General features: G+C 38.7%; 1 protein-coding gene across 8 annotated transcripts in view; it reads left to right on the top strand.

Moving 5' to 3' along the window:
• The window catches only part of ANO10 (anoctamin 10), a 120,655-nt gene that overhangs the window by 31,802 nt on the left and 77,495 nt on the right, over positions 1-11,358 (top strand). For 7 of the 8 annotated variants that reach the window (XM_005882637.2, XM_014530334.1, XM_014530337.1 and 4 more), the window contains exons 2-5: positions 1,768-1,920; positions 2,802-2,999; positions 3,343-3,477; positions 10,686-10,805. In XM_005882637.2, coding sequence (XP_005882699.1) covers positions 1,782-1,920; positions 2,802-2,999; positions 3,343-3,477; positions 10,686-10,805 — 592 coding nt within the window. In that variant the 5' untranslated portion in view covers positions 1,768-1,781. Of the gene's footprint in view, positions 1-1,641; positions 1,663-1,767; positions 1,921-2,801; positions 3,000-3,342; positions 3,478-10,685; positions 10,806-11,358 lie in introns of those variants that run through there. The other variant, XM_014530336.1, reaches the window with a different exon arrangement.

The following is an 11,358-nucleotide window of genomic DNA, read 5'->3' as shown; positions in this document are numbered from 1 at the left end:
AAGATTTATATTTTTGATATTTATTTTATATATGTAAATGCCATTTAACAAAGAAAAATCAACCAAAAAAATGAGTTTGTGTGTCACCTCTGACACGTGTGTCATAGGTTCACCATCACTGTTCTACACTGTCCTTAGTCTCACTTAATTGATTTATACGTGAAGTATTCTTAAGTGGTTGCAGTCATATTGTTCTACACTGTCCTGAGTCTCACTTTATTGATTTATACGTATTATTCCCCTGTGTAGCACAGCTTCTCCCTTTGCTTGATCCAAAACTTGGACACATGAAGTGTTCCGAGTTCCATAGCTCTAACTGCCAGCTGTATAAATCCTGGCTATATCATTAGCTGTTTGGAGGTGAGTATTAGGTCCTATTTTGATCTGGTTTCCTTTATAGAGCCCAGTGTGCTGACTTTTGATTTGGTTGGTATCTTTAGGAGTATTCCTGATATATTTGTAGTATAATTTGAAAATAACATTGATTTATAATGCCTGTGTTGCCCCAAACAAAACTTATGCTCTATTAGAGAAAAAAACAAAGCTTATAAGTCCAAGCTAGACAACCTGGATCTCTTTGATCAGCTTGCTGCAAGATTTCCTCCAAAGAAAGGAAAGACGTTCGTTCTATGGTGTTGATCACTCCTTTTGTGATTGTTCTAGAAAACTGATTTATACTTGTCCTTTGGAGTCATTAAAACTTACACCACGATCAATGTTAGAATAAGTAAGTCTAAAGTCTGAAGATCGCCCCCTGAGAATCACTGGGTCAGAGAGATTCATATGAGAAATATTCTACAGAGAGGCCGATAGGCCTTAGTGACTAATAGCATTTGTGGGTCTCCAGTTGACTCTTATTTTTCAAGCTTGGTAACAGAGATAAAGGTAACAGAGAAAGCTGATGCTGGGAGATCAACTCTATATCGAAACATGAAATTGGACTGTGTCAGTTCCCTTCTCATAACAAATGAGTGACTCCCAGCATATATTGGACAAAGCCCAGTTCCTTTGTAATCATGGGCCCTTGTTAGTTACCAGCTCATTCCCATCCTCCCTCCACCCTTCACATAGATAATACACCTTTTCTGAGCGTGTTGGCTAGTTTTTATTATTTTATTTTCTGTTAAAAATATTAATTGAATGAATGAACTTTAAAAAATTATTTTTATTGATTTTTTTAGAGAGGAAGGGAGAGGGATAGAGAGAAACATCGATCAGCTGCCTCTTGCAGCACCCAGCCCACAACCCGGGCATGTGTCCTGACTGGGAATTGAACCGGTGATCTCTTGGTGCATAGGTTAGTGCTCAACCACTGAGCCACACTGGCGGACTAGTTTTCATTATTATTTTGTAGGATAATACAGCTTTCTCTACTTAGAATACCGTTCATTGTCTGTATGGCAAACTCCTATTCATTCTTCTAAATCCTGTTCTGCTGTCACGGCCTTTGTAAATAGTTTCTAACTCCTCTTGTGTGAGAGCACATTTTATACTGTTACTTTTCTGTTACCTGAATGTCTTCCCTACTGTATTCTGAGTTGCTTACGGAAATGGATGGTGTTACCTCATCTTTGTAGAGGGGCCGGCTCACACGTGTGCTTGAACCATTGGTTAAGCCAGTCATATAACCTGTCTGGATCATGAGACATTTTGCTTTATCTTGTAAGTCAGAATTAGGTGTAACTAAGAGAAAATGCAAATACAATTTATATATTTCTCTTTCCCATTATATCCCATGTGTGCTTTTTATTTTATTTTAATTTTCAGCAAGTTTGTCAAAGATGAAAGTGACCTTATCAGCTCTGGATACTTTCGAGAGTTCCTTCACGCCTCTGGTAGTCATAGAACTTGCTCAGGATGTCAAAGATGAAACCAAGGAATGGCTGAAAAACAGAATTACCATGAAAAAGAAAGATGGAGGTGAGTAAAAGAAATATTACTCAGACTTACTCATGCTCAGTGACTAAAAATTTTTTTCAAGTGTGTTTTACAGTTTTTTATAGATATATTTCTAAAATTAATGTCTGTTTCTTTGGTCTTTATTATCTCAGAGAAGAAGGGAGAGGGAGAGAGAGAGAAAAAAACTCAATGATGAGAGAGAATCATTGATCAGCTGCCTCCTGCATGCCCCACAGTGGGGATCGAGCCTGCAACCCGGGCATGTGCCCTGACCGGGAATCGAACTGTGACCTCCTGTTAATGGGTCGATGTTCAACCACTGAGCCACGTTGACTGGGCTTAACATCTACTCTTAACATTTGGAAACCTACTGAAGAGAACTATGATTAAACTTAATCAAATGTAGACATTTATGGGAAAATCATTGAAAATTATTGTATTTACCTATTGGGAATCAGTCACACAATCTGTTATAGTTCAATGTAATTGTGTAACATTTGAGGCATTTTTACTGGGATATTTTATTTCAAATTAATTTTCTTAAATTTTGACCTGTTATTTTTATATTAGAAACTATATCCTTATCCTTTATAGTTAGTGCAGATTTATACATAGAACTAATAAATATTGAATTCTTGCCTGATATTTATTTCTAGTTTGAGTAACTGGCAAGCCACTTATCATTGCATTTTCCAGCTTTGACTTTTATTTCAAAAAGCTATAAAGAACCTGCCATCTCCAACTTACTTATATTTCCTATTTATTTGGAAAATGGATTTAAATTGTTAATATAATTTATTTTCTTTCTACTAAACTAGAGACATAATATTTATTTAGAAAGTTTTCATCTTTGAAACTTTTATGTTTGTCTCTAAGATTGTGCCTACCTTTTGTTTTCAAAGGTGCCCAGCTGTTGTTTAGACCGTTGTTAAATAAATATGAGAAAGAAACAGTGGAAAACCAGAACTTATATCTTGTTGGTGCCTCCAATATTAGATTGTTACTGGGGGCAGAAGCAGTGGGATTGGTAAAGGAGTACAACGATAACACCATGAGAGCCTTCACCTACGGAACCCGACACAACTTCAAAGGATTTGATGGTGAGTCCTGGGACGGTTTCTATCAGAATTAATTTATCAAAGAGAAGTTTTTGATGAATAGATTAGGGGTCAGCAAACTTTTTTTAGCAAAGGGCATATAGAAATATTTGAGTGTGTGGGTCATACAAATCACAATTATTCAACACTGCCATTGTAAAGCAAAAGCAATATAAGGAGCTTTATATTTTGTTAAATTTACCACTTTCCTATTTTGCTTACTCCTTATGTTAGTTATTTATTGTTTGTATCATTATTTCCACAACCCCAGGTTGTTATTTGAATATTATTAACTTTATTTTGGCAATTACTGAGAAAATAACTGGAAATTTTTGTTTTATTTTAGATAACAATGATGATTTTCTCACAATGGCAGAACGCCAATTCATTATCAAACATGAACTTGAAAATCTTAGAGCCAGAGATGAAAAAATGATCCCTGGTTACCCCCAGGCAAAGCTATATCCAGGAAAATCTTTATGTAAGTGATTATCTCAACCAGCTTCATGAATACATGTTCTAATGCAATTACTTTTTCTTCACAGACATAAATAACACATTACAGGAGCTTTATTTTTTCCCCTCTTACTGAGAAACTTACACAACTTTACAATAACTTATTTTTTCATGAACATATCTTTTGCCTTTACAGATTCATTATGTTGCATGTATTATTATTTTTATTATATTTTAAATTGAATTTATTGGGGTGACATTGGTTAATACATTATATTGCACGTTTTCAATCAATATATTTGTTCTACATGGTTTGTACTTCTTACTATCAAGGTCTCACAGCATTCAGTTAGCATAAAGTTGAGTGTGAATACCTGGACATATTATTGTTAAAGCACTGTCCTATAATGAAACTGTGGAGGAATAAAAACGGAGACCTGGTCTTTTCCTGGAGCTCTCTCTCCACCTCCTCTCATCTCTCTGGTATGAACACAAGCAAACATAGAAAGGTTAGGAAGAATCACAAGGTGACAAGACCTGAATGAAAGCTGACATTAGGTAATGCCATTTGAATGAGATGCTAGTTCACAGAATGCGAGTGTTTACTACAATGTGTAATTCCAAGTTTGCCTCAAACCCAGATAGTGGCAAAGCCTCAGAGCATTTTTGCTGCCTCAAATACACTTTAAGCATGTGAGCTTCTGTGTCCCCTAGTCTGGCCAGAAAGTTTAATATACTTTCTAGACTTTAATGCTGTTTTATTATTACTAAAGTATTATTAAAGCATAAATACATTTAACACTACCTTTCAGTCTTCACCCAGGAGATAGATGCTCAAGAAGCAGTCCGTATTTAAATTTTCTCAGTTGTCACCAAATATACAGGGTGTCCTCCCAAGATGTGTACATATACATTGAATAATTATAAAGGCACTGCCTTTATTCAATGTGTATGTATGCATTTTTGGGATACCCTATATTTTGGAGGGACACCCTATATTTTAGAGCTGGTTTGTCAAAGCATGACCCAATCATAGATCACTCATTGTGTTTGGTTGGTATATCTCTTAAGTCTTTCTCTCTCTCTTTTCCTCTCTCTTTCTCATTATGTCAAATCTCATGTGAACTTGAGAAGAATATGTCTTGGTTCTTTATTGCCTGACTTGCATGTGAACTGGATTTTGTCGTCTTCCTGTCTGAGTAATGCTGTTAACATGCGTTATGCTGCTTTTCCTTGCTCTCCTTGTTGACCTGAGTGGCTTTTAGAAGCTGTCAGGAAATTTGAATGTTGGTCCTCATCATTCTTTGATTGTCTACATTTCCAGGTGTCTGCATATGTCTTGATATTGATTATTTTGTGGCCATTTTTGTTAGACCTGTGTTCTTTTAATAGAGAGATGAGAGATTAGCATGATTTCAGAAAAAGTTTCTTCATCCGTGAAGAGTTCTTTGGTTGTATTTGCTCTGTTCTCATCTTTTGGTAAAAACTTTCTTGCAGGAAAGATGAGGCTTTTGTAAACAAGGGTCTTCCCTTCCCCTCCCTCCCTGCCCGCCTCCCTCACTTCCTCTATTTCTTTTTTTATAGTAAATATAAAAACAATAAAATCATTTAAATCATGGTCATTTGAAAAACTTTTATACCACCTGAGAGAAGAATCATATTAAGTTGCCAAGTCTGTATTTTAAAGTTCTGCATTATTCTCTATCTTTATGTCTTTGACAATATAATGTCTAATATGCCATCATGAATTTTGCACCATTTTAACTTTATAATAATAATTTCTGTTGAAGAAGTAATGGTATATGTGTAATTACAAACTGTGAACTATTTTCAGAGTCCAAGTAATAAAACTTAGAGTTATTTAAAGCCCTCGATTTTCCTTAAGTTTAATCCAGAGAGATAAGTGGAAAAGCTTATTTTCACCTTTGAGTTTTGAGGGAGCCGCTCCCCTTGGGGTAGCCTCCTCTCTGAAGCTGAGGGGAGGACTTGTACCCTGTTCGGTGTGACCCCCACGATGCTTTGAGAGCTGGCCAAGGCTTCCATGAGAAACACTCTCATTTGCCTTAGGCTTAATTTGATTTTGATTTTTAAATGCAGTGATGATAATTTTGCTTGCCATAATGTTGTGTTTGATAGAAAGCTTTCATTAAGTAGATGGCACCATGTGTCACTGTAGACATGATTTGGAGGCAGTGAGGCAGTGCTGTGAGCTGCACGCTCCAGGGCTCTCCCTCACCCATCACACAGCCAGCGCTTCGGGGCCCTGGGAGTGCACGGTGTGTCTTAGTTGTCAGTGTTTGTCTTGGTGGGCATCTCATCCCGTTTGCTGTGTGAGCTAAGATCTCTTCGTATTCTCAGACGCTGCCTTCTCCCGTTGATCCCTCATCGTTAACAGTCATGCAAATAACCGAATGACAGATTTTCTTTAGAAAGTGGAATTAAAGGAGCCAAAAATGTCTTATGTGTGAACGGTATCTTCAGGGATGTTATTTAGGTTAAAGCTCTGTCTTAAAATGTCTATCTGATGATTGATGGCATATGGCATGTCTCATATTAGGCCTTTTATTATGTTGTTATTCTTTTAGAGCATTATGGTAATTTTCTCTGAATATCTTCTATATGCAGATGGATAGATTAGAGTGTCAGGTATAATCTGTCTTTAAAATTATTAATTGTCCTTATAAGAATATTAGAGTAGATTTCAAGTATCATGTAGCAGGCATGTACATAAGAAGATTAAGCTATTGATATATTTATATATGTACTAGAGGCCCAGGGCACGAAATTGTGCACCGTTAGCCTGCCGCTACTCACTGCCCTGCCCACTCCCCTTCTTGCTGCCATCAGAGCCTGTGGGCCTTGGGGGAGGGACCAAGAGGTGCTATTATTTGGTTGTCCTAGTCGTCACGGACACTGGCTTTTTATATATTTTATGATTTTGCTGGGTACAGCATGTATATCAGTATTTACAGGTTGTCCCCCCAAAATTGTATTAACAATTAACAGCTGATAGCTCAATTAATGTTTTTTTTTCTTTTCAGATTTAACCCATTGGAATTAATAATTATTCAAAGTATGTGTACATTTTTTGGGACACCCTGTATATATAAACACACACATACATGTGTATACATGCACTGTGTTTTGCTACATACATATTTGCAGTGAAAATAATACAGGAATATAAGAATGTATTTTGAAAACACAGGTATCCCCAAGAAGCAGTTTTTCCTTACTAAAACAAAAGTGGGCTGCTCACACCAGAATGCTAAAGTCAGGTGGGGCCGGGGAGGGGCTGCAAAAACTCCAGGGGTGCAGAGGGCCCCATCTTCACGTGCAAAGGCTGCTGCGGGCCTTCTCTCCCTGTTGGGGCTCTGTGTGCTCATCACCCCTTTGCTGAGGCTGATTCGAGGCAGCACGACCTGCCCCTCCCTGTTGCATAGAGATACAGTAAGGAGTGTGAGAGAGATTTTTGTTTTTACTTTTGAACTAAGAACATCCCATTAGCCAAAGGCAGAAGCAGTACTGTTAGTATTGTTATTGCATTCTTTAATTTAGAGCAGTGGTTCTCAACCTTCTGGCCCTTTAAATACAGTTCCTCATGTTGTGACCCAACCATAAAATTATTTTCATTGCTACTTCATAACTGTAATGTTGCTGTTATGAATCTTAATGTAAATATCTGATATGCAGGATGGTCTTAGGTGACCCCTGTGAAAGTGTCGTTCGACCGCCAAAGGGGTCACGACCCACAGGTTGAGAACCGCTGATTTAGAGGGTTCAGTTGTCAGCCAGGTTACTTATACTCCCTCTTCCATTAGATTTGGGGTTGTTTAGCTAATTGTTAAATGGCTGTAACAGGACTAACCCTAGTACTTGACAACGGATCCTTCAGCCCTCTTGAAGGAAGGAATCCTGGTTTAAGTCGTTCCTTTCTATAAATAGGCCCGAAGAGCATCATATTTTCCTTTGAAGGTAAGGCTCATGTTAATTACATTCTTAGCTGACATCAGAAGGTTGAAGGATTTTTTTAAAAAACCCTCTATTTTTAGAAGCTGAAACCTGAACCATGTTTTTGGCGTTGACGGTGAAGAGAAGCCCAATAATTTAGGACCCGTGGCTTTATATTCTCTTCACAGTCCTATTTTTAGAAGCACCAAGCTGGTTTTTATGCCTGGCTGGGAAGTCTTCTACAGTAGAACGGAGTCATTTAAAAAAAACCCCCACAACTTAGAAATAATAAAATAATAATTTAGATGCTGTAGATCAGTTCAAAGTTAAAAAAATTTGATGTAATAACTGAAAAAGATAGTAACAGGAAGAATGAATATGCTATAGCTGTGCGTCCCCAAGAGCAAGAGAAGAATCAGAACAGTTGTGGGTGATCGACTTGCACTAATATTAGCTAAGAAAAAAGTCCACAGAAACACTTTAGAATAAAAATACTTAAAGGTGGGTTGGGTAGCACCAAAGACTCATTGAACTTAAAGCTTTTACCTTTTCCAGTCACTAAGGAGGACTTCATTACAACCCTACCTTTTAAAAACTGTTCTTCTTTATAGCTTACAAGAGAAATAATTGTACGAAGAACCATATACTGTATTAAGACTTTTTTAGACCCAGACTTTTTAGTATCAGATATCTCATTTTAATTTTTATCCTTCCTTTTATTTCTAAGAAATCGTGCTTTGTTTTTCATGCCACAGACATTTATTTGCTCTTCCTTACTGAGAGACTTGTTGACTGATGTTCTCCTCACCTGTCTTTGGGGACTAGGTAGGTAGGAGATAAGAGTTCAGCTCATAAACCTTAAAGAGCTCAAAGCTTATCAATGGATGAAAACAGCAAAGCATTCTTTTTTTTTTAATCTTTATTGTTGAAAGTATTACATATGTCCTCTTTTTCCTCCCATTGATCCCTTATATCGGTGATGGCGAACCTATGACACGCGTGTCAGAGGTGACACGCGAACTCATTTTTTTGGTTGATTTTTCTTTGTTAAATGGCATTTAAATATATAAAATAAATATCAAAAACATAAGTCTTTGTTTTACTATGGTTGCAAATATCAAAAAATTTCTATATGTGACACGGCACCAGAGTTAATTAGGGTTTTTCAAAATGCTGACAGGCCGAGCTCAAAAAGTTCGCCATCACTGCCTTATATAGTCTGTTCCCATCCCCTGCCCCAGGCCTCCACCACCCTATTATTTTCTGTGTCCGTGGGTTATGCATATATGCATACAAGTTCTTTGGTTGATCTCCTCCCACCTATCCCTGCTTTCCCTCTGAGATTCTACAGTCTGTTCCATGCTTCTATGTCTCTGGATCTATTTTGTTCAACATTTTATTTTGATCGTTAAATGGATTCCACATATGAGTGAGATCATGTGGTACTCGTCTTTCTCTGACTTATTTCGCTTGATGCTGATTCCATCCACTGAGCAGCCATAATCTTTAGTAGGAGGCAATACTAGGAGCATGTATGGAAAGTGCTCATCTCCCCAAATGTGACACAAGGCATTGCATTCTAGTTCTCCGTGTGTCCTGAATACACTTCCTCTTAAAGACCAACCCTGCCAGTCACTCTAAGTAACTATGGACAGGAGAGTGCCCCGTTTTCATTTATTGTTACTAGGAGATATGGTCTTTGGCTAAATTAGTTTGACTCTTTTAGGTATGTGCATGAGTATTAAAATCATACCCGCCAAAATGACTGCTGACAGTAGAAAATATTTGACTTGATTTTGATATTCACTGTGAATGTAAGCCTTTGTTATCAGATTAGAAAAGATGGAAAGGATTGAAAATACTCAGTATCAAGAATGAAAGGAACTAAACCATTCTCTTACTATCACTGTAATGGGAGGATAGATTGGTAACATTTTCTAGGGGCAGTTTTATATGTGTCCAAATCTAAATACATATACCTCTGGACCTAACAATTCTACTTTTAAGTATATCCAATAAGGAAATAGTAGACAGGTGGAAAAAGGTATATGTACAAGTGTTTTAACGTTATTTATAACTAGAGGCCCGGTGTATGAAATTCATGCACTTGGCGGGGGGTCCCTCAGCCCGGCCCACGCCCTCTCGCAGTCCGGGAGCCCTTGGGCGATGCCTGACAGCCATGGAGGTGGGAGAGGCTCCCGCTACCTCCCCTGTGCTCGCCAGCCGTGAGCCCAGCTTCTGGCCGAGTGGTGTTCCCCCTGGGGGAGTGCACTGACCACCAGGCGGCAGCTCCTGCGTTGAACGTCTGCCTCCTGGTGGTAGTTTGCGTCATAGAGACAGGTAGTTCCTCCATTCAGTCGATTTGCATATTAGCCTTTTATTATATAGGATAGCAAAAAAAGGAAACATATTTTTCAGTAGAGAATTAAATTATAGCATTTCATACAAGGGAATATTATGCAACTGTTAAAAAGGACACTTCATGTTCTATTTATGTTGGCACTGGCGGATTCACATATATACTAGAGGCCCGATACATGAAATTCATATATATACTAGAGGCCCGATTCATATATATACTAGAGGCCCGATACTCAGGGGGCAGTTCCTCAGCCTGGCCTGCACCCTCTTGCAGTCCGGGACCCCTTGCTCCTTACCGCCCACCTGCAGTGGAGGCAGGAGAGGCTCCTGCCACCACGGCTGTGCTCTTCAGCTGTGAGCCCGGCTCCTGCGTTGAGCGTCTGCCCCCTGGTGGTCAGTGTGCGTCATAGCGGCTGGTAATTCTGCTGTTCAGTCGATTTTCATATTAGGGTTTTATTATATAGGATTACTACATGAGAAAAGATTACAGAACAATGTGTATAGAATAATCTCATTTATATATATCTATATATAAATGTACATATACACATATGTACATATGTATATATGTGTATATATATATATATTTTTTTTGAAATCTGGTTATACACTAAATTGCTATTTACAGTGGTTATTTTGGCGGGGAGGGAGAGAATAACTGGGCCTCTCAAATTCTGATTTGTACATTTATGTATGGTTTAAAATTTTACATTGACTTGTATTGCTTTCATAGTCAAAGGAAATAGTAAAGATAGTGCCATTCCGAAGAACAAAAGGAGTATGCACCTTTGGAGGAGGCGGGTGCACTTGCTCTCTGTGGAGCACTCCTCACTGACTCCAGTGGCTTCGTAGCACCACATGGAGAGTATCATGAGGGATTGCAAATTCATTTTATGTTGTTTGGCACATTTCCCTCTGCAGTGAGAAGACTGCTCACGTCTGGCATCGTGATTCAGGTGTTTCCACTGCATGACAACGAAGCCCTGAAGAAGCTGGAGGACTCCTGGTATACTGGGTTCAGTTTAAAGAATCAGCCCATAGGTACGTGTCAATGCCGTCCCCGTAGAGAGAGGAAGACCTACCAGTGAAAAGTCGGCCTTCAGCAGTGGTGTCATCCCCCTGGGGCTCACCAGCAGGGCTCACCAGCTGCATGCTGGGACAACAGGGGGCAGGGGAATAGGAGAGGTTAATGACCTGTTTATTTATTTCTAATATGATTTTAGATGGACTGAATTACAGGCTTTCTCTCAATTTCACCAACAACACAGGCAGTTCAGTGTCCTTCATGAGTGCATGTCAGAGTTGGAGTGGAACAGGTTCTATGAGAATTTAGTTTGTGAATATTTTGTATTTGAAAATTTCTGTTTCTTTAGAGCAGCGGTTCTCAACCTGTGGGTCGAGACCTTTTTGGGGGTCGAACGACCCTTTCACAGGGGTCGCCTAAGACCATCGAAAAACACATATCTACACTAATAAAAGAGAAACATGGTAATTGGCGTACGACCGCTACCCTTCCCATTGGCTAATCAGCATATCCTTATGCAAATTAACTGTCAGCCAAGATGGCGGCCGGCAGCCAGGCAGCTGGAAGCAA

The sequence above is a fragment of the Myotis brandtii genome, unplaced genomic scaffold (assembly GCF_000412655.1).
Source record: "Myotis brandtii unplaced genomic scaffold, ASM41265v1 scaffold731, whole genome shotgun sequence".
Classification (NCBI taxonomy): domain Eukaryota; kingdom Metazoa; phylum Chordata; class Mammalia; order Chiroptera; family Vespertilionidae; genus Myotis; species Myotis brandtii.
The sequence above is the reverse complement of the archived record's forward strand: the minus strand, read 5'-3'. Positions and strand labels throughout refer to the sequence as shown.